Source organism: Alosa alosa, chromosome 1 (assembly GCF_017589495.1).
Source record: "Alosa alosa isolate M-15738 ecotype Scorff River chromosome 1, AALO_Geno_1.1, whole genome shotgun sequence".
Lineage (NCBI taxonomy): Eukaryota > Metazoa > Chordata > Actinopteri > Clupeiformes > Clupeidae > Alosa > Alosa alosa.
In genome coordinates this window covers 14975718-14997633 of record NC_063189.1, presented here as the reverse complement: position 1 = coordinate 14997633, position 21916 = coordinate 14975718, and the positions used below count along the sequence as shown (strand labels likewise).

Sequence of the window (21916 nt, the reverse complement as noted above, 5' to 3'; positions counted from 1 at the left end):
AAACAGTTATGTCACCTTAAGCCTTTACAACAATGTAAAACCCAAGAGGGCAGCCGCAGTGATTTCCTGTTTTCTGACTAGAGTATGGGAGCATTTGGAACCCACTCATCCTAAGATGAATATTTCAGTGACACAAGCGTCATCTAACTAGCCAAGACTATTAAATATTCCGATTGAACTATCTTCTCGCTGTTTAAGCTGCACTAAGTAACTACAGTTATAGGCCTACACTGAGATATTTAAATGTCTAACGGCTCCTACACACAGCTGCGTGCGTTGCTGGAGACTCATCCCATTCACTTTACATGGGCTCACGTCATCCGTTGCCGAACTGAATTGTGGGTCCGTTGCGTCGCGTTTCTCCCGTAGCTTGCGTTGAGAAGTTCAGCTGGTGCTGCACCGACAGACGGCACCGGCCAATCAAGCCAATCGACGGACGGCACCAACCAATCAAATTAGTTATACTCAGGGATGGATTACTGCCCGGGCCCAGGGGGCCCTGAAGCCCAAGCCTTTGCATGGAATCATTGCCTCAGTATCAACAATTCAGGATGTAGGCTATGAATCTGATTGAATTTAGCATTGGCCATCCCCAAAATGCACCAGAATACAGGAAATCACATCAAACAAATTGTTTTTTTTCTGGGGGAGGACCCCCAAACCCCCCCTCCCACATATATAACAATTAGTGGGGGGCCCTCAATACATCTGGGCCCAGGGGCCCGAAAGCTCATAATCCGCTCATGGTTATACTTCAAGTCATTTGCATAGCTACCGTCGGGAACACCCACTGGCATGCGTTGACGGAACACAACTGTGTGTAGGAATCGAAAGGCATTAAGACCGCAGGAGTTTTGAAGGTGAAAAGGTAGAATATTTGGCAAATGATAACATACTGACATCACAAATGAATTAAAATATTGGACTTGTCCCCAAAGCAGAGAGCCAGGATGCATGGAAGACTTGCTCTAGCTCGCAATACCCTGTATTCTACATCAGACTGATTATTGTAACCCTGTACGAACGTCCTTCAGAAGGTTGCTCAATCATGAACAGTATTTGAACCCATAAGGTTTGACATATCTCTTGCATCAGATTTGTTACCACAGTGTGATTCTGTCTGCCATAGTTTAGCAACTATGATTGCTTTGTAGTCCCTGGTCAAGGCAAGTTATATGGGCTGGAATGTTGCCTTTAAGTTCCTGTTTTGTCACGAAGATGTCGTGACTCCTCCGAACCTGCAGCACGTCCTTCCTTACTGCAAACGACCTTAAGGGACATTCACGTACAATACGACAACGGCACCGCTGCGCTCCACTGTTCAAGAAGCTAGCACACTGCGACATGACAGCCTGCTTTCAAGGAGCTATGTGTAGAATTCGGAAGGATTCGAGTTATTTTGAACATACCATTATGTTCATGACGGCACGGTTTAAGTAATGTTTTAAACTTAAAAAAAAACAAAAACCCCTACACATCCCCTTTAATGGTCCCCCAGACAGTGTTATCTATTTTATACAATCTATGGTTGTTATGCAGGGACCTGGTAGTATCCAGTGTTCTATTTGACTTCATTTCAGTGTGCTTTCCTGTGTTACAAGTGGCGGAAATACCAAGTGGTGTATTTTTAAGATTTCACAGCTGTAGTGCACTCATCATTAAACAGCTCACCAGGATTAGGGGTTTCATCAACTAGTCGACTCGAAATCACTAGTCAAGGACAAAATGGATAAAGTCTAACCGGCTAGACATTCCTATGTATGGAAGTACTTCACCGGAAATGTGTCACAATGGGCATGTAATTACGCATATTCGGCCATTTGAGTGGCCTGTCCCTGCCATCCTCCTACACTGCAAACGATAAACTATAATAATAACCCCAGCCAACAAACACCAAATGCTAACTGTCGGTACACACCGACCCAAATGTTGGTGTTTGTTGGGGCAGAGTACAAGCACCTTTAAGTGAAGAGTAATGTTGTGAAGGGCCACCACGCACAGAGCAGATGCTCGGACTATATGAACCTCAGGACATGTCTGGTTGTATAGGGTGGTAGCTGCTGGAAGGCTATTGGTTGGAGAGATACCCCACCATCTCCACAGCCCACCAATAGCAACCCTCTCTTCCATTCCTGGGGTTCTTCATTGTGGTCTCTCACTGCTCCTGACTCTTCTCTGTTTCTGTGTGGTGTTGGTGCATTCATGGCACTTCGGAATGACAAGGACCGCCCCCGTGCAAGTGTTCATGTGCTTTGCCGTCGGAATGTGTGACAAACACGGATGCCACAACAAAGGTTAAAACATACACTCACTAATCCTAAATAAACAACTGTATTTGCTTAAAATATAGTAGTGTAAGATGCTTGTGAAAGAAAGATATGTAGCTTTTAAGTGACAACAACAGCAAATTCCCAAGTTCACATTAAAACTGTTGGACATGAAAGGCCACATGAACTACAACATGACGACAAAAGTGACGACGAGCCCCTAACTGGGCAACTCTGTTAGCAAAATCTAGCCCCAGTTTCTGACCTCTGACTTACACATTACGTGATGTGACTGAAGCGGAATGATGATGTTTTCACTGGGAAAAAGGGTTTTCCGAAGCCCATGAACGCTAGGTGTGTGTGTTGGAGGCTAGGATACTAAGTGCACTGAGGGTGTTCTAGGAGCTAGCTGCTGGAATATGTTTCCGAAATACTCTGTTTCTAATAAAGGATTTACTACCACCCCAATAACACTTTTGTTAAACATACAGGTTAATGTTGCCGATGAGAGAAGCATTGATTGAAACTAGTCATGTAAGGATGAGGGTGTGTGTGTGTGTGTGTGTGTGTGTTTATGGGCCGGGTGCAGGGCAGCAAGAGTGCAGTATTGCTTAAAAAAGAAACCAGTGTATGACTGTGGCGGCAGAGGAGCCGGTGGACGGACGGACAGACAGACAGGGCAAAGGGCTCCCTCCATCTTCAGGCTGTCCGCTCTGTCTAAGTGGGTACCAGTGTACCCTTCCTGTGGCTGTGAGGGCATCAACACCCTCTGTAGTGGGCATCATCAGTACCCGCTCTGGATCTGAGGGGGCATCATCAGTGCCTGCTCTAGTAGGCATTAGACCCCAGTGCCAGCGGCAGGCCAGTGCAGTGCCAGAACAGGGCAGGGCATCTCTCGTGAACGAACGAACAAGCAAACGCTCGGTAGAGACGGGGTCCTGTGAACGAACGCTGATGCGTCTAGCAAATCGTCTCGGTAGAGACGGGGTCCTGTGAACGAATGCTGACATGTTTGCAGTAACGAGTAACTTCTCATAACAGTCACAAAGAAAATAGAACACATAGCATCCCTTCAGCGTGAAAGTGAAAGTCCTTAAAGGTTTCCCCTTAAAAAAGTTTTTTTTTTTAAAGTTGAAAATGAGATCAAAGGTCTCGTGTGATACCCCAGTCTTAACATTAACACTGAGTTAGTCCCGATACAATACCTCATTAAGATGGGACCATTACAACACTGAGTTAGTCCCCATACATTACCTCATTAAGATGGTATACTAGATTTAGTAGCAGGCCACCTGGCGGTAGCCATCTTAGGGAGTCTATTTGGGTTTGCTTGACCCTCCAAGCATGTCTGATTTCCCATCAGCACTATGGGCTGACCAAGAGCTTCCAGTGTCTGAGGGAGCAGTGTGACGGAGGAGCGCAGGAAGAGAAGTCTTCAGATGTCGTAGTGATCATCAAAGATGTTCCAAAAAAGTCTAGTGAAGATCCCAAGAAAACCCACACAATTATGTAAACTGTTGAGGGATCCTGACGTAATTGAATTAAACTTTAAGCTATCCCGTATGCTGGGAGAGCAGAGCTTGTGTGGGCACAGTCTAAGAGTTACTACACCCTCCCCAACACTGAGAGTGCAGGGGGTCCAGGTATTCATACATGGAGTCTGTGACAGAGACTGTGATGCTTGCTTGGTGACTGACATACTCTTGGTGACTGACACACTCTGGGGTGTGTGGAGTCATCGCTGTGGAGGCACTTCTCTGGGGGCGAGTGAAGCTGTTGCCATGTGAGGTCGTCGACATGGAGATACCTCTGTGTTGTGTGGTTGCCATGGCAAGACTCCAGCAGGGTGTGTGTGTGTGTGTGTGTGTGTGTGTGTGTGTGTGTGTGTCGGTAGCGGTGGGCCTCCTCACAGTGTCTGCACCACCACGGGGAAGAGCAGGGAGAGGTGTTCAGCCCCACGGATGGGCAGCTTGTGGGTGGTGTAGAAGTAGATGACCTCGGGGATGGTGTCAAACGGGGGGCTGTTCTCCCCCAGGACGTACTTGCCTTCCCTGGACAGAGAGAACTTCATATGCATGAAGCCATGGCAGCTCCTGCAGAGACACAAGACACGGGATAAAATATCACACGTCACCAGCTCTTCTTTTCTTTATTATTATTTCTGCATATTTTAGTATTTCATTTGTTTTCTTGTTTGTCTTCATTGCTAATCTGTGTTATTGTATGTGTTGCTGTGTTCTTGCTGCTGTACTGCTTTCTGAGGGGGGTGTGGGGGCTTGGGGGGCTGCTGTGTTATGCTTTGTGTACCATGTTGTTCGTAGCACGCACGCACACAACAAAGATCTCAGGAGTGAGATTTAGTAGAGTAGTAGAGTGGAAGGCAGAGTTAAGTTTGGAAAAAAGCGTTTTAGAGCACACTATGGACTTCATGCACTCTGAGGTGTCTGTTCCTGGGGTAACACTGCTGACGTCATGGCAACATCAGATACAACCTTACTGAGCAAAGTCAAGATCTTCTGAGGCACCTAGCACTCACAGCCTCTTTATAAGGGAGGAGTCAAATCTCAAATGGACATGAACAGGGATTTTTATTAAAGGAATCAGTAAAAGCCATGCTGCTTCTTTTTTTTGCCCTATTTGAGCAATTTTGGAAAAGATGTAAAATGTAAAAGTGGATTTATGAAGTATTTTAAATATTAGTTTGACCATCCTACATGGAGTTACGGATTACAGAGAGAGAAACTATCCCTACTGAAACAGAGCCTGAACATCAGAGTGACGGAGAGAGAAACTATCCCTACGGAAAGAGAGCCTGAACATCACAAAGCAGCATAAACCAGTAACCAGAGAACCACTAGCCCTGCAGTAACAGTCCCATAAACACCGGCTGTCAGCTCACACAAAGACTGAGATGCTGTTTTGTGAGTGAGTGCCAGAGCTGTGTGTGTGATTGTGTATGGGAGTGGGAGACCATTCAGAAAACACAAAAGACAGACAGAGAGAGAGACAAACAACAGGGCGAGGAGAAGAAAGAATGTTCTGGAAAAGCCCCTCTCTGTATGTTGTACTGTGTGTGTGTGTGTGTGTGATTATGCAGGGGAGCAGTGAGCCGGAAGAACCATCTGAGCGAGGATAGGGGGGAGGAGGGGGAGAAACAGAAGGTGAAGGAGAAGAGGGTGAGGAGGAAGAGAGGGATGAAGGAGATGAAGAGAAAGACAGAGGGAGTGAAAAAGAGAAAGAAGATGAAAGGATAGAGGGAGAAGGAGGGAAAGAGAGGGATGATGGGGAGAGAAAGAGAAAAGAGGATGCAGTAGAATACAAAGTGATATAAATAAGTTCACATTTTTTGTCTTTTCTTTTACAATAAATCTATTTGAGAAATATATTTTTAGTTAGAAGATCCAGATGCCAACTTTCATTTATTGATGATCACAGCAGACTTTGTGTTATGTTCTTTGCCATCGTGTTAGCATGTCAGACTTTGTGTTGTGTTCTTTGCCATCGTGTTAGCATGTCAGACTGTGCCGTGCTACTGTTCATGTGTGTTTGTCGTGAGAGAGACTGAGGCACACAGATGTAGGAGCGGAATGTGCGTGGGAGAGAATGGGGCCGTCTGCCCTGGTTTGCACAACACACGGAGGGCCCAAGGGCGCATGACCATTCAGACAGAGAGGATTGAGAGCACTGGGGGGGGTGTGTGTGTGTGTGTGTGTGCGTGCTGTTTGTGTTATTCTGACCATACAGGTGGTAAGGAAAGTGTGTTAGTTTGAATGAGTATGTTTGGTGTGTGTGCTGGCACTCATGTCTGAGAGTGCGTGACAGTCTTGAGCAAGAGTCTTGAAGTGTGTGTGCGTGGCGTGCGTGTATCGTGATGTGTGATGATCTACAGATGCTGTGTGGATGTAGGGAAAACTGAAATGTGAAAGAAAGAAAGAAAGAAAGAAAGAGAAAAAGAGAGATGGAGTGAGTAGTCTGTTTAAGGAAGGAGAGAGAGAGAGAGAGAGAGAGAAAAAGAGAGATGGAGTGAGTAGTCTGTTTAAGGGAGAGAGAGAGAGAGAGAGAGAGAGAGAGAGAGAGAGAGAGAGAGAGAAAGAGGTGTACCTGATGGAGAGTGAGTAGTCTGTCCGACTGGTCTGGCTGTTCCTCACCAGGTAACTGCACTCCTTACACAGTGTCAGCAGGGACTCTGCCTCGAAGCGAGTCAAAGCTCCATGGTACCAGCTAACACACACACACGCACACACACATTAATGTGGACTGCATCACACAAATAATAAATTAACATGAACCTTTCTCTCACTCAGACGCACGCACACTCTCTGAGGCTTACACTTGCTTCTCCAGAGACAGATGAGGGTCGACCCTCTCCCCCAGCATGTTGAGCGGGTCGGACGGGTGGCGCAGGCTGGCACTGCCACTGGTGGTGGGGCTGCAGCGTTGGGCACGTCCCTGGTCCTCCCACTCACTGCCCTCAAACTGCACCGCTGCACACAGGGAGAGAGAAAGAGACGTCACACACTCACACACAGACACACACACACACAGACACACACACACACACACACACACACACACACACAGAGCTTTTGAGATGTTGTCCTTCTTCCACTCCCAGGGCTGGTCGTACTCGTCCGCGGGCCGTTCGTCATCCTGTGGGAGGCGGCTCTCACGCTCCTCCTCTTCAGACTCCGCCCCAAGCCGACGGCCACTTCGCTCTTCATACGGGCTGTCATAGAGCAGCTGACCCTGCTGCAGCTCTGCACACACACACACACACACACACGTTAACATATAAACATAAATAACCCCACATTACTAAGCACACACTCCTAACAATTCTATGACTATGACCAGGGCTCTACAGTGCGCCCATTTCACTCACTCATGCGAGTAAAAATGATGCCGTGCGAGTGCAAAAAAATATTTAGGCGCACTGGTGTGAATGACTTCTAACCATGTCAATGTTTGTCTACAAAATACACCGCAATATCCAGAAAACATTACTGGTGCAAACCATAGAATCACGCTATGAATGCAGCATAAAAACTACACCTCCCATCAACGTTAGCAGTTTAGGCGCAGACCGCTAGTAGTCGCTTCTATCAAATCCATGAGCGCGCAGAAAAAGTGGAAAGTTACACTAGCCAGCCAAGATGCAAGGGTTGAAGAAATTAGTTCTTCTATCCACCGAATTCATTGGATATAGGAGGAACAGGAGGAGATTCTGAGAATGCAGTGAGAGAAGGAAAGGTAACCTAACATGCCTTTTAGCCCAGTTGACGTATTGGCTGCAATATGCAAAATATAGCTGTAGCTTAACCGCACAAAAGTAGCCTCCGTAATACTCCCATTTTATTCAAAGGTAGAACGCTACTGACAACTCCAGGCTTCCACGCATGCTTGTTTGTTTACACCGAATACAAGCTTAAGTGCAAAACGAAAGTAGGTCTAACATTTGCCTACTGCCCCTATCAATGCAGATATTTCAAATAAAAACTAAAAGTATAAAACATATATCCTTGATTAGCCTATGTTGGGTTTTGTGGAAGAGAAAATGGACTGTTTTAGTAGTAGTATTAGGCAGTATGCAGTCAGATAGGTCACCATGGGCATATTTGGTTTAGCTATAGATGGATTCACAAATAAATAAATTAGCCTACATTTGGCAGGATACTTGATATACAGGCTAAATGCAAATATGCCAATGTATTATATTATTTTACATTAACAAAATGTAGGAAAATAGAACAGACTGAAAATAAAGCAGGCACTGATCTTTAAAATCCTGTTTCCTGTAGCCTAAATGTTGTCAGTCATTCTTAATATTCGCAATTGGTGCACTGGCATGTTTAACTGTTAGCTGCAGTATAATGTTAGATTATGTGTAAATTATATGTGTACATTTTTTAACTTGGGCGCACAAGTGCTCCTGAAAAAAAAAATGTTAGTGTAGAGCCCTGACTGACACACACACACACACACACACAATGCTATCAGCGCATCCATGTGCAGCAAAAAAACAAACACACACAACCACACATGTATGCAACCACACAAATACACACAATTTGTGTGGTTGTGTGGATCCACACAAATACACAACTGTTTCCTTGTGTGCTCCTGGCACTATGCTTCACTGGACAGGGTCCAGCGTGTGGTTTGTGTGCTCCTGGCACTATGCTTCACTGGACAGGGTCCAGCGTGTGTTATGCACCCACAGTGTTATGCGTCCACAGGGACCGTGCGTCTCCGAGGAGACAGCCTGGTCAATAACAAAGGCCAGTGCGGACAGTCTGTGATGTCAAACTGATACAAATCAATACTGTGCCATTTTAAAGTAGAGAGCATAGCACACAAGCACAACCAAGCACACAGGCACACACACACACACACACAGAGACACAGAGAGAGGGGGCATGAAAGAGAGAGCGATAGAGACCTGTCAGAGTAGGTATGAACAGATACGAGATTAAAAAGGTGGATGAGGAACCCTGAGGGAGCATGCCACAGACCCACTGGCAGTAGCAGAACCCTGAGGGAGCGGAACCCTGAGGGAGCATGCCACAGACCCACTGGCAGTAGCAGAACCCTGAGGGAGCGGAACCCTGAGGGAGCATGCCACAGACCCACTGGCAGTAGCAGAACCCTGAGCTCCTGTGGATGCCATTTGGCAAATTGCGTTAAGGAGATAGAGAGCGTAATCTCCTCAGAAGACGGACTCTCCTCACAGAGCCCCAGTAATCCCCCTTAATCCCGCACCCAGCCACAGCCTTCACTCCTGCGCTGTCAAATCTCACTGTGTTTGTGTGTGTGTGTGTGTGTGAAAGTGTATAGTTGAGGGAGTGTGAGTGAGTGTGAATATGTGTGCGCGCGCAGGTGTGTGTGCGAGGGTATGCACTACCTATATTCTAGGCCACAAGCTGTAGTTAAAATTCATTACGTCTTTATGTTACGTCACATTACACACAGATAGAGGTGGCTGTCTTGCATAAAACCCACACTAACCTCAAGGGCATCAACAGTAAATGCAAAACATTTATCCTTCAACAGATTACGACACCCACATTCCAGCCGTGCTGGTTTAAGACATGTTGGTGACATGCATGCATTTATCACAGTATGCATTTATCACATGCATTTATTGAGTTTTCTTGTGAGCAGAATAGAGCAGAGCTGGATATGCATGTTGTTCTTTTTGTGACGTAACGTAACGAGAGCTGGGGGGTATTCCAAGTACGTGGTTTAGTGACAAACCTGGGTAAGTTAACACAGAGTAAGTGGTAAACCTCCTACAACAAGAGCCCTATGCCATTGTTTTGTTTGGAGAATGAAGCCATACAGCTCTTCTATTAGGAGGTTTACCACTTACTCTGAGTTAATTTACCCAGGTTTGTCACTAAACCATGTACTTGGAATACCCCCAGGTGGAGTGTGTTTTACAGAATATGCAAACACCAAGAGAGATTAGAACACTGACCTGTGATAACCCTCTGGGCCTCGAAGGGTTCCATGTAGCTGCCACACTCAACTGGCGGAACCTCCTGGACAGGTCGGGCCCGGGGGTCTGGTCTGGCGTCAAACGGGTCTGAGTAATCTGTGTCCCCCACCGCAGGAGCTGATGGGACCACCTGAGGTGTGTGTGTGTGTTTTTTTTGGGGGTGGGGGGTGCAGATACGAAGACAAATGATCAATTAGTCGACGAACCTCATTTGTTTTACACAGAATTAATGTCACAGTTGAGACATAGAACTACTCAACACTGGCAAAACTCAGCCTCTCTACTCTCCCTTACAGTACAACTTTCATCATGTCACATTAATAATCACGTTTCACATGAGCATTTGCAAATGCTGCCATTCAACCAACATGACAAAAATATGGCACCCAATATGATAATAAGCATTTTGATTTATTCATCAAAAAGAAATTAAACATTAACTTTGCTAGTTAACTGAAGTCATTCAGAACTCCAAAATAGTTGAAATTGTTTGTGTTCATTTGTGTAGTCAAAATTGGCGTTTGGGCAAGTTGTTTAATGTTATTTGCTTGGGGAGGGATTGCCTCAGCATCCCATTAACACCTAAAATAACACAAAAATAGTTGGAATCGTTTGTGCATGTTTGTGCAGTCAAAACAAACATTTGTGTATCGTTGTTGTGTCAATGTATTTCATGAGTTTCCACCGAAAGAAATTGTAGCCGATAGCAAACTCAGAGCTGGTTTTTGCACGCATTACGCTTACGCAAGACGCGACGCCAAGACACGCACTGCGCACGCGACACGCACGCACGCAAGACAGGAGGTTCTGCGGATGTTAAACGGTTGGGACGTATATCTGAACAACATAAACGATCATTTGAAAGTCCGAACTTAGCCGACTGTTCTACTGATCCCCTCCTAGTATTTCCGAGTGACATTATGTAAATGAGCTCGTGTCTGAACAAAGCGAAGAACATGCAGAGATTCTGTTTATGTGTGTGTTCAATCACGTTCAACCTGTTCAACCTCACAGAGGTTCTATGTGCGTCGGTGTCGTTCACACATATGACCGTATAATGTCAGCATGTTTGCATCATATCTGAATCACCCAAAGGGTCAGACCACGGTTTGACAAAGCTCGGCATATACTCCGGAGATTATATCTGAAGGCAGCTACAGAGACAGAGACAGAGACAGAGCAGGGGAGATCCCCTGATCAGATGTGCACGCGGCAGAGAGTGCAGCTTCAGCGGAGTCCTAATAACAGTCCCTCATGCGAGTCATGAGCCTCTGCTGCTGGTGGAGAGAGAAGGTGGTGTGTGTATGTGTGTTTGTGTGTGTGTGTATGTGTGTGTATGTGTGTATGTGTATGTGTATGTGTATGTGTGTGTGTGTGTGTATGTGTATGTGTATGTGTGTGTGTGTGTGTGTGTGTGTGTGTGTGTGTGTGTTTATCCAGAGAGTAAAGAGCTCTAATCACCTCTGAACCAGTGGCTCGGGTAAACATGATGTGATGTGTTAATGCGGTGAAAAACAAAAAAACACAATGCCTAATGTTCCACAGCCTTTTAAACTTTTGCATAATAAAATCATTTGATGAGGGAGAAATTATTATTGCAGTTGCAAGGTATAAACAGTTTTGTGTGTGTGTGTGTGTGTGTGTGTGTGTGTGTGTGTGTGCGCACATGCTCACATCTGTCTGCCTGCGAGTCTCTCCCGTGGATTATGCATTCTAATTTGGCGTAACGAGTCAGAGCACAGTCTATCTCCCTAACTGAATATTTCATCATCCCTGACAGGGTGATTACTTAGTAATGCACCGTGCCTGCCCTGCACACTGCGACTGGACTACAGACCAGCACCACAGCAGGGTAATCACCCAAACCTTTTCACCACAGATGTTGTAGAGAGTAACTACAGCAGAGCTAAATTAAAAGCGCTCATCCATCCAAAACACACAACCTGAGCATAGAAAGAGACCCTAAAAATAAACACACCCTTACAGCTATCAAAACAATATGCTGCTGTACTCTAAAGGGTACTTAGGGTGACTTAAGGGAAGCGAGGTCCTCCTCAGAAGTAACACAGCCACAATGGGCAATGCTTTCCACAGGAAATGACTGCCGTGCAAAGCACGCATGGCATCAAGGATGTTTCTGGGTGACTACTTCTTAACAATCTCTTCAAACGAACTGTTTGAAATATCTCACACGCTTCATGTTTTCCGCGTGACAAACTCATACCTCGCACTGGCCGCACAGCTCATACCGAGCGTAAACGAAAACTGATATGTGTGTATTTCTCATTGTTTGTAAGTTAGGACTCCTACAAATTAAGAGTGGTGTGTGTCTCTGTGTCTGTGTCTGGCTGCTTACACGACAAGATGGGGGTTCCTATAGAGAAGTCAGTAAAGTCTGAAGTCAGTGTGTGTGTGTGTGTGTGTGTGTGTGTGTGTGTTTACCGGAGGAGATGGGGGTTCCTGAAAGGCAAGTGTGCTGCTGAAGTTGGATGTGAGGATAGGGGCGCAGCGTCCAAACTCCTGCGAGTCCACCTTGATGAGGCGGTGTTTGGGCGACACCACCTTCACCTGAAGCCCGTTGGGCAGCACCGCGCCGAACGCCTCGAAGCCTTCGCTGTCGTCACTACCGCTGCCGGGGGAGTCCCGCTGCCGCTCAGTGCACTCGTACGGGTCCTCAAAGTCCAGCGCTTTCTGCGCGCGGTACGCCCGCAGGATCTCACTCTCTGTGTAGTCTGGCGTTGGGGGCTGGGGGGGTCCGCGCCGACTGCCAAAATTCAGGTAGTCCCTCAGCCACTTTGCCATGGGTCTGACAGAGAGAACGGGGGGTGGGGGGTGTTACTATTTCTCCCAAAATGTATCTGTTCTATTAATCATCTAACTTACAGCAAAAGTGATGATACAGACTACATACACACAAGTCATGCATCATATAGTGTCTTCAATGTCGATATAACAGACCACTATTCAAGACCACCAAGATAATTACAGTCCAATGCGCTGCCATTTGTTTCAGATCATTCTTTGTTTTAGTCAATTTAGAATTTACAATTTGTCATGATCAGTAAGTCACTAAGTAAGTGACAACTAAACGAGGCCCATAATGGTTAAAGGCAAAGGGATTTTGAACACACGCACACACACACCATTTAACTTTTGCACTTTCCCTTGGACTTTTCAATATACCATTAAGAATTGTCTAAAAGCATAAATAATAAGAAGAACGTACCTCTCTCTCTCAGAAGGACTCACGCATGGACGCCTCGACAGAACAATAGCGGGTGAATCATAGGGGAACCTAGAGAGAACAATAAACTTTCACTTACTTCCAGAAACAGGCGACGCCTCCCAAACACACGCCCCTATAAAAAAGTTAAAAACTACACAACCAAACAAGTTGCACTAAAGTGAGTTCATCAGTTGTATCTAGTGTAAAGATTTCAAGTTCAACAGTGTGAAAGATTCCATATTTTGGGCACATGGGAATGTGATTTCACAATCGATTTCTAGACATTAGTCGATAAAGCTCATAGCTGGTCGTTCTGCTAACGTATAACGCTAGCTACTTGGTAGTGACTAAATTAGTAGCAGCAAGCTTTTAACGTTTCTGGTAGGACCCAAGCAGCGTATCGGAGCAAACAAGTTGAGTATTAGCAGTTATTTACTATCAATAGTAATCGATTATGAAAGGCTGCCCAACTAACGTTTCAGTGCTAGCTAGGAGTAACGTTAACGTTAATGGTTACTCACCAGGGCTAGCTAGCATTAACGTTTAGGCTACCTCATCTATCCAGGGAAAGTTATGTGTTCGATATTACATGCCAATCCGAACGCACATCATGTTCATGATATACTGTTAATATACGATTATGTGATGAACAAACCATAGCTCCTTCACGAAAGTATAACTGTTTTCTTGTATGCAAATCTGCCCAGCTAGCCATAGGACTAACGTTATAGGTTATAGCACCAGATTGCTAATAACGATGAGCTAGCTGACATTCCGTTTAGTTAGATTCTATCATTTTTAAATCACAGCAGCGGCGACCGATTAAAGCGATCTACCTCCTACCTGATCAATTAAGGCATGCGTTTACGTTACTGCAATGGACCACAAAACTCACGGCTTGTTGTCAGTCAACTTCTTTCGATAGTAAACTCCAGTGTGTGTGCACTATGATACCCCGGCGCGCTGCTGACTGCAATCCCACACACCGACGTTAAACCGAGCCGGCAGAGAGCGGGTTAAAACGTCGCATATGAGCTGATCAACCAAACTCATGTACAGTTCAGTTAAATATTTAGTATAAAAGCATAAAACCCCCGTGGCACATTCAAATTGGTTTCATACCATGCGCGCGAGCGATACACCACTACGATCCAGTGTATGCATGGTTGTTGTTACAGTTCCATGATGTAACATTTCTAAGTCAATCGCTTGCCAGCGGAACCAACCAAGAACTAGAACAATGTCTTCTGATATAATGCAAGCAGGCCGATATTGGTGTTGTGGACCTATTTCATTTTAAACTTTCACTTATAAACTAAATTTGATTACATTAATATCGTGTTACCCATCCCCACCGGACTCTAAAGAGTCGTTTATTTGATAGTAAATAGGTCACACTGTCAAGCTTGTTATTCAGCATGACAGCGATTGTCACTGTATAGTATAGGCTACGAAACGAGTCTGTCTGATGATTCTATTTAGGCATTTGTAGCTATATGTCACGGATAGTGAACTAAGGACTTAGTCTTAGACAAACACATGTTCAAGGTTCAATTCTTTATTATCACCAAGGGGCGATTTGTTATGCAGAGAGAGCATAATTCATAAATAGACATAAATACATACAAAATACAGGGCCCACCAAAAACATAAAACTACATATACAGTCACTGACAAAAGTATTATTGTTTTTAAGCAAAACACACTTTTAAAGCTTTTTTGAGAAAACAAACCAGGACCATTTTTAGCTCTACACAACTGAAACAACAATTGTTTTCCCCAAATTCAACACAAAATATAACCAAAATGCTAGAGGAAGTGAATGTCAAACTGACACTGTCAAAAGTCCTGGCACCCTTCACAAAAAGTGTCTTGCACTGATAAAAGCACACTTTTCACTGTTAAAATCCAGTGTTTATGGGTAGTCAGACATCAGCTGTGTATGCTGCTGCTGAGACCTTGAATTTCCCCTGGGGATCAATAAAGTATCTATCTATCTATCTATCTATCATTCCTGAGAAATATCAGTCCATTTCTAATGGACAATAGACTCAAGTTTACTCACTTTACATTTCTATTGGTCTCTATGGACAGTATGATGTTTTCTCCAAGGATTTCCAAATAACTGAATGACTACCTACCCCTTTATATGCAGCTGATTATCAGTGCCAGGGAAAGTAAAATAGGGCTAGTGCATCACCTGGCCATGCTTCGCTTTAAACATGGTGCACCTTTCAGGGTATTAATCCTCCAGACATATCAGGAGGCCCAAAAAGTTTTAGTTTTGTTCCGTTGCTCCATAGAATGAACTGCCAAACCTATTGCCACTCATAATATGTTTTTGGTTCAGTATTCTGTTTTGTTCATGCCAGTAGTATGTTTGGATGAGGAACAATGAAGAATACCCTGAAAGGTGCAAATAACCTGTTACCAAATTGATAGCGAAAGAGCCAGAAGTGAACACACATGGATAGCTATAAAAACTGTGCTTTCATTATACAACTAAATACGACAAAATACTTTTATAACCCTTGAGCCAGCTCTTTACTATGTGATCTCAATGGCGATGCAGCATTTGTTTGCACCTCCAACAGCCATGGCTTACCAGGTTACCCCCATAAAACACCCTCAAACGGGCACAAAACCCGTATGTTTGGATGAGGCAGAATGAAGAATACCCTGAAAGGTGCACCATGTTTAAAGTAAAGCATAGTCGTGGCCATGGCCAGGTGATGCTCTAGGCCTATTTTGCTTCCTCTGTCATATACTGTATGTATGGCATATATATATATATTTCTCGCTTTGGACAAAGGCGTCTGCCAAATCACATAACCATAACCATATATACATACATTAAAAAAAACATAATCAACAGTTTTTTATTCCATCAGGGAGAAATTGACTGAGCATCAAGCTCTACAGTACAAAACATACAACAGTAATCAAAATTAAACAAAACAAGAACAATAAAAAGATACAGAAGCCAGAATAAAAATATCTATATAAATATAGTAAGAAAAGAGGATATATATATATATTGGGTCATTCTATAATTCGGGATACATTTCCCGTCTCCACGATAAAGATTTAGTTATTATCAAAAAAATGAATCTTTATGGAGTCAATTTTGAACAATTATGCTAATAAAACACTTTCAACAGTAACAATGCTTTATATTTATTTTAGACCCAATTTACCCCCAAAATATTAACTAAATTACTTCAACATCCCATATTATTGACTGTCTCCAACTACAGATTTATGCATTCAACTTGACTAAACATGATGTTATCAAGTCTAACAATCTATTTTTTGGAAATTAATTTATTAACTATTATCTGTTATATACAATGTCTATTTTCTGTATAATGCAAGATTTAAGTTAAATAAAAATATAATTTTGGTCCGTCTCAAAGTTCTTGTCAACTCTGTTAACTCCGTTATAAAACCGCTTAAAATCCACACAGACTTTGAATATGAAGCATGACGCTAGAGAGATGTCAATTCCTCTGACGGGAAAGGCAGTGAGATATGTTAAACTTCTTCTCTCATTAATTTTTACAAAATGTTGAGGATACACCAACAGCAGATTTTTGTAAAAACAATATGATTAAAAGCCATGAAATTCTGGTTTTATACATATAGTAACTAGTTTGAGGTTAGGGTGTGGAGCTAAGCTATAGGCTAGAGCTAAGCCACAAAATGATGACAAATGTAAACTCTGTTAATTCTGTGTTAATTCTGCATAGATTAATGATAACAGAGTTGACAATGATGTGCTGTCAACTTTGTTTTCAGTAGCATTTAATGAGTGTGATAAATTTAAGATTTTGCTCTTAAAATGATGACTAAATATGTTTTTTTTGTTTCAAATGTATATCAGAAGATGTGTTACAACTAATATTTTTACCACAGGATTTCTTTTTAAAAATTATATATGTAAAACCTACCTTTTTTAAGAAAATATGCACCTCTTGGAAACTTGCCAAGTGGAATGTGTTTTTTTTTTTTTTATTACAGGACAAAAAGTAGCATCTTATCTATTTAAAGTCTACGTAAATCTTTAAAGTTGCTTCAGTGACCGTAGAGACAAAAGTTCTCTTACGGAAGGTATAATTTAAAAATGTATCACATTTGCTAAATATATATAATTTACCAAGTTTGTCTCTAACAGTTGACAGATTTCTCTGTTATTACATCATTTTTTCAAATAAATACTTGAAGTCTTAAAGGTTTAAGCTCAGCAAATACTTGTCATGTTTGTCAACTTTGAAGTGTGTTCTATGACTATAAAAAAGTTTAATGATAAAAACGCATTACATTTTTTTGGTTTCTTTCTACACTTGAAATGTCAAAGTCACAAATCTACGGCCAGAGGGAAGCAATGTAAACTCTGAGAACAAGGAGTGACTGGGATTATCCAGGATCGACCAGGCTTTTTTTTGAGGGTTGTTCTTATGCAGGGAAGCAGGGATGGATTACTGCACGGGCCTACCGGGCCCAGGCCCAGGGGCCCATGGGGTCAGGGGGCCCTGAAGCCCAAGCTTTTGCATGGAATAATTGCCTCAATATCAACAAATCAGGATGTAGGCTATGAATCTGATGAATGTAGTATTGGCCATCCCCAAAATGCACCAGAATACAGGAAATCACATCAAACAAATTAAAAAAATTCTGGGGGAGGACCCCCAAACTCCCCCCCTCCCACATATGCGACAATTAGTGGGGGGCCCCTAATACATCTGGGCCCAGGGGCCCGAAAGTTCATAATCAGCCCATGAAGGGAAGGAATGTTAACAAAGGTAGCCCCAGCAATCTTGCTACATTTGTTAACTAGACGGTTTTTGTTCTTCAGAGTTAGACACATATCAGAAAAATAAATGAAAAACAACAGATTAAATAAAACAACATCTTCATAAAAGTGCTGTCCACATTAATTAAAATGTCTGAATTTACAGTAAAAGTACATGCGTTGGTGAGCTTTCTTACACACATTGTTGACGTGATGCTTAAAATAGTAATCACAGTCCCAAGATATTTATATTTCTGAACAGTTTCCACAACCTGACCATTAATGACAACAGGGGAGATTTTGTTTTCTTCCTAAAATCAATGATCATCTCCTTGGTCTTACAGACATTGATATCTAAAAAGATTAATTACACCAGCTAAATCTGACACCACAAGGCCGTGGTCCTGATCATCCGAATTGTAAAAAGACACACAGTGAATTTGACAACATGTCGTCTTGGATGTTGACTTTGGCACAGATTTGTAAAACAAATAAAATGTACAATCCTGAGTTTTAGTGCTGGATCCCTCATAGAGATAACAGCTCTTGGGGACTGAACCAACAGGTCACACAGACCAATAGATGAAACCGGAACATGAGGTCTGAGGTTCCACACAAAAGTAAAAAGCTTTGAATCCGAGCTATGAATCTGATGAGGACTCGAGAACCTTTTTTCCCATTTTAGCCTCGACATCTCTTCATTTATCACTGCTGTAAGGTTCATTTGAAAAAATAGACAAACAAATAAACAAACTAAAACCGATCAGTACACAAGACATATCCTTCTCAATCACTGTCATCACTGTCTGTGACTAGATCGCTGGGGAGCCGCTTTGCAGGGCTGCTGGTTGTGTGTTGCTGCTGGAAGGGGCTGCAGTCTTCATCTCTGTGGGTTTGAAACAAAACAGGGTTAGACTGACAGGGAAGATTACACAGCTGCAGGAATACAGACCTGCAAACACCGCAGAGGGTCTAAAGGCTCTTTCTCACTACAGACATTTATTGAAGTTCTTTTTAGGCCTATAGGCTAAACCATATCCAGAAAGGTTCCATGCTTCCTCTAAAGGTTTGATTCCGACCTGCGGTCATCTCCCCATCCCACCCCATCTCTCTCTCTCGCTTCCTGTTTCTCCCCAATGTACACTTGACATAAAGTGACATAAACCAAAAATATACTTTAAGAAAAGAACAGAAGTAGGCCTAACACTGAAATGTAGCCAATGGAGGTTGTTCGAAACTCATTCTAAATCAGAACCAGTGCACCACAGGCAGCCAACAATGCTGCTGGCATTCACATCTCTGACCAATCAGAGTCTCACGAAGGAGCCGTCGGATTAAGGTTAGCCAAATTTCCCTCACAGGATCAAAAGATAGGCTACTTATACTATAGTAAACATGATGAATGATGAATGGAAACTTTCCACTAGCCTAAAACCGTGAGTATAGCCTACTCTTTTGATCCCGTGAGGGAAATTTGGTCTCTGCATTTATCCCAATCCGTGAATTAGTGAAACACACACAGCACACAGTGAGGTGAAGCACACACTAACCCGGAGAAGTGAGCTGCCTGCTACAGCGGCGCCAGGGGAGCAGTTAGGGGTCAGGTGCCTTGCTCAAGGGCACTTCAGTCGTCAGTCGTCTTTCCGTGCTGTCACCGGTCTTTCCCTAGTTGCCAGCTGCCCTATTCACAGCAGTCACTAACCTACGAGTGACAGGCACTCATTTAGACTTATACACACCACAATTGTGATGATACTAAACAACTGCTGCCTAATAATCGCACACACACACAATTTTAGTGATATACCTTGAAAGTGATCTCAGCCAGGCATCTTATTTGATGTAAAATCGGAAAATGGGCAGTCCCATGTAGTGGCTCGATTGTCGACTCTGAGAACACTCCACCGCCGGATGAGAGTCTTCAAGGGTATACTCTGTGTTGCTCCTGTTGGCACCAGTGCCCCCCGTCGCCCTTCACCAGGTAATAGAAATATCCTAGCAATTGATGTAGGTACTAAGTATCTCTCTCCACACTCCCTGTCTTTTCCAGCAAAGAGAAAGAGGGCTGACTCTTAACGGTGGAAAACCTGCTGGGGTCAGATGCTGAGCATGATACATGTCTTTGTTGCAAAATCATCCTCTAGTCTCAGCCCAAGTCTGATTTAAGGGTCCCTTAGTAAAAACAAGTGAGATCTAGTTCAATTTTGAAGGCAAAAGTTTATGCTCCATAAGATTTTGATGCCCAAAAATGTTAAGCCCTCGCTGCCGAGTACAAGTGCAATTCCCAGACCTCAAGCAAGCAAAAGATTGCTTTGTATTGTGCACTGACCTGGAACGGCTTTTTTAGACTAGGCACAAGACCTAATGACAAGTCGCTCAGTAAAATAATGATACTTTACCATCTAGCCTATCGGTACTTTATGACCCAACACATGCACAATTTTTCTTAAGCTAAATGATGTCATTGTCAAAACAGAGGTACTTTTGGTTGGACCGAAATCAAAACGAGGCACCGTTCTGAAATCAAAAGTAAAAAGCCTAGGTTTCATCATCTTAGATACAGAGCTTCAGGCCCCATACCATATCAGTTAAGTTACCCAGACAGCTGATTTCCACCTGAGAAACATTGCCAAAGTGAGGCCCTTTTTAACTTAACAAGATGCAGAAAAACTAATCCATTAGGTTAGACTACTGCAATGCACTTTTTACTTATCTCTCATAAAATAATATAATGAAATCACACAGAACTCTGCTGCTAGACTTTTAAGACCAATTAGAGAGAGCACATCACCCCTGTGATAGTTAAACTGCACTGGCTTTCTGTTTCCTACAGAATTGATTTTAAGGTTATGTTAAAAACTCACAAAGCTCTGAATGGCATAGCACCTTCATACAGTATATCTCTGAGCCTTTAATATCTTATCAACCAAAAGGAAACTTAGATCTTCCAAAGCTAATAATTTAATTGTTCTACAAGCATGTGCTTGCTCCACAAGCATGTGGAAAAGCTGCTTTTATCCATTATGCATCAAAGCTATAGAACACCCTGCCTCTGTACATCAAACAGGCGAGTTAAGTGAATATCTTTTTTTTTTTTTTTAAAAAGACCTGAAAACATACCTGTATGAGGGCCTTTAGTTAACTCATTTAATCTTGTAGGCTATTTTTTTCAGACTATTATTAGAGCTGCAGCCAGCCAGAAGCAGATGTGCTTCCCCTATTAAGTCAGGTTCTGTTCAAGGTTTCTTCCTGGAATATGGGAGTTTTTACTTACCACTGATGGCATATAGTGTGCTTGTAGGGGCGTTAAGGCTGCCAGTTTTAAGGTCATTGTGTTCCTTAAACGTCTGTATACTACCGCAACAACTTGCTGCGTTAGCCTCAAAATGTATTATTATTATTTTCTTCTCTATGTAGTGTGTTAAATGCTCCAAATGTAAAGCACTGCAGTCTGTGTGTGAAAGGGGCTATACAAATAAAGCTTATTATTATTATTATTATGCCATGTGTTGCCCATGTTAAACTTTTAGCCTACGGCTGTGAGCATTTTATAAGGGAGGTCATGGGTAAAGGGCGCCTGGGGGAATAAATGTTATGGTATACAGACTATGCACATATGGTAGGTTCGGGCATTGGTATGTGCAGTAAAGAAACCAAAGTTTGTTGTGTCCGTGACTTTAAACAGTGTATGTGCTTTAACTTCAGAAGCGTTGTGCTTCATTCAACATAATAACACAGTTCTTATGCTATTGTTTTGACCTGCAATTTCTCTCTTGCCTACCTTGCTTCTTTCATCATTTCTGTTTTCGAAAGAAAATGTATGTCCATGGCCTTGAACTTTTGCCTAAGTGATTTAGCTAATCCTTGTAAGCTGGTTGCCAACAACACTTGCGTGCATGCACTCTCATTCCCTCTCCTGTGCAAACATTATCTCCTGCATACCAAGCTGTGTTATTTCTACTGCATAAAGTTTCGCAAATAAATTTGTTTGGCCTACTGTCATGCAGTTCATATAGGCTACAGTGTAAGGAAGAGTCTGGAAATTATGATATTCCAACTTGGAGTGACACACACACACAGGGGAATTCTCTCGCTCCTCGTAGGCGACAGGGCGTACATCTGTACACCAGAAG

The 21916-nt window shown here is 43.1% G+C and overlaps 2 protein-coding genes across 5 annotated transcripts in view; both read right to left on the bottom strand.

Annotated features, from left to right (window-relative positions):
- Positions 1-2262: 2262 nt before the first annotated feature.
- On the bottom strand, positions 2263-14136 carry LOC125295104 (SH2 domain-containing adapter protein D-like). 4 transcript variants are annotated; one of them, XM_048244283.1, is made up of 8 exons: positions 14114-14136; positions 12992-13060; positions 12208-12571; positions 9745-9895; positions 6846-7024; positions 6598-6755; positions 6369-6488; positions 2263-4360 (listed from the first exon to the last, which is right to left on the bottom strand). In XM_048244283.1, exons 3-8 carry the CDS (start codon positions 12565-12567, stop codon positions 4174-4176), a joined length of 1155 nt encoding a protein of 384 aa, XP_048100240.1. In that variant the 5' UTR covers positions 12568-12571; positions 12992-13060; positions 14114-14136; the 3' UTR covers positions 2263-4173. The 4 variants fall into 4 exon arrangements, with proteins under 4 accessions (XP_048100240.1, XP_048100224.1, XP_048100232.1 ...); XM_048244267.1 differs by lacking the exon at positions 14114-14136 and adding an exon at positions 13887-13975; XM_048244275.1 differs by lacking the exon at positions 14114-14136 and adding an exon at positions 13835-13961.
- A 4459-nt stretch (positions 14137-18595) lies between these two features.
- Positions 18596-21916, bottom strand: part of yju2 (YJU2 splicing factor homolog) — a 68864-nt gene continuing 65543 nt past the window's right edge. Inside the window, exon 8 of the mRNA XM_048262070.1 lies at positions 18596-18669. Within this exon, the coding sequence (XP_048118027.1) occupies positions 18596-18669 (74 nt within the window). The remainder of the gene's footprint in view (positions 18670-21916) is intronic.

Excerpts from the sequence above, each read along its gene's own strand:
- LOC125295104 (XM_048244283.1), bottom strand. The coding sequence starts at position 12,567 with ATGGCAAAGTGGCTGAGGGACTACCTGAATTTTGGCAGTCGGCGCGGA. Across the intron at positions 9,896-12,207 it reads AGGAACCCCCATCTCCTCCG|GTGGTCCCATCAGCTCCTGC; the intron begins GTAAACACACAC and ends CACACACCTCAG. Across the intron at positions 7,025-9,744 it reads GGCCCAGAGGGTTATCACAG|AGCTGCAGCAGGGTCAGCTG; the intron begins GTCAGTGTTCTA and ends GTGTGTGTGCAG.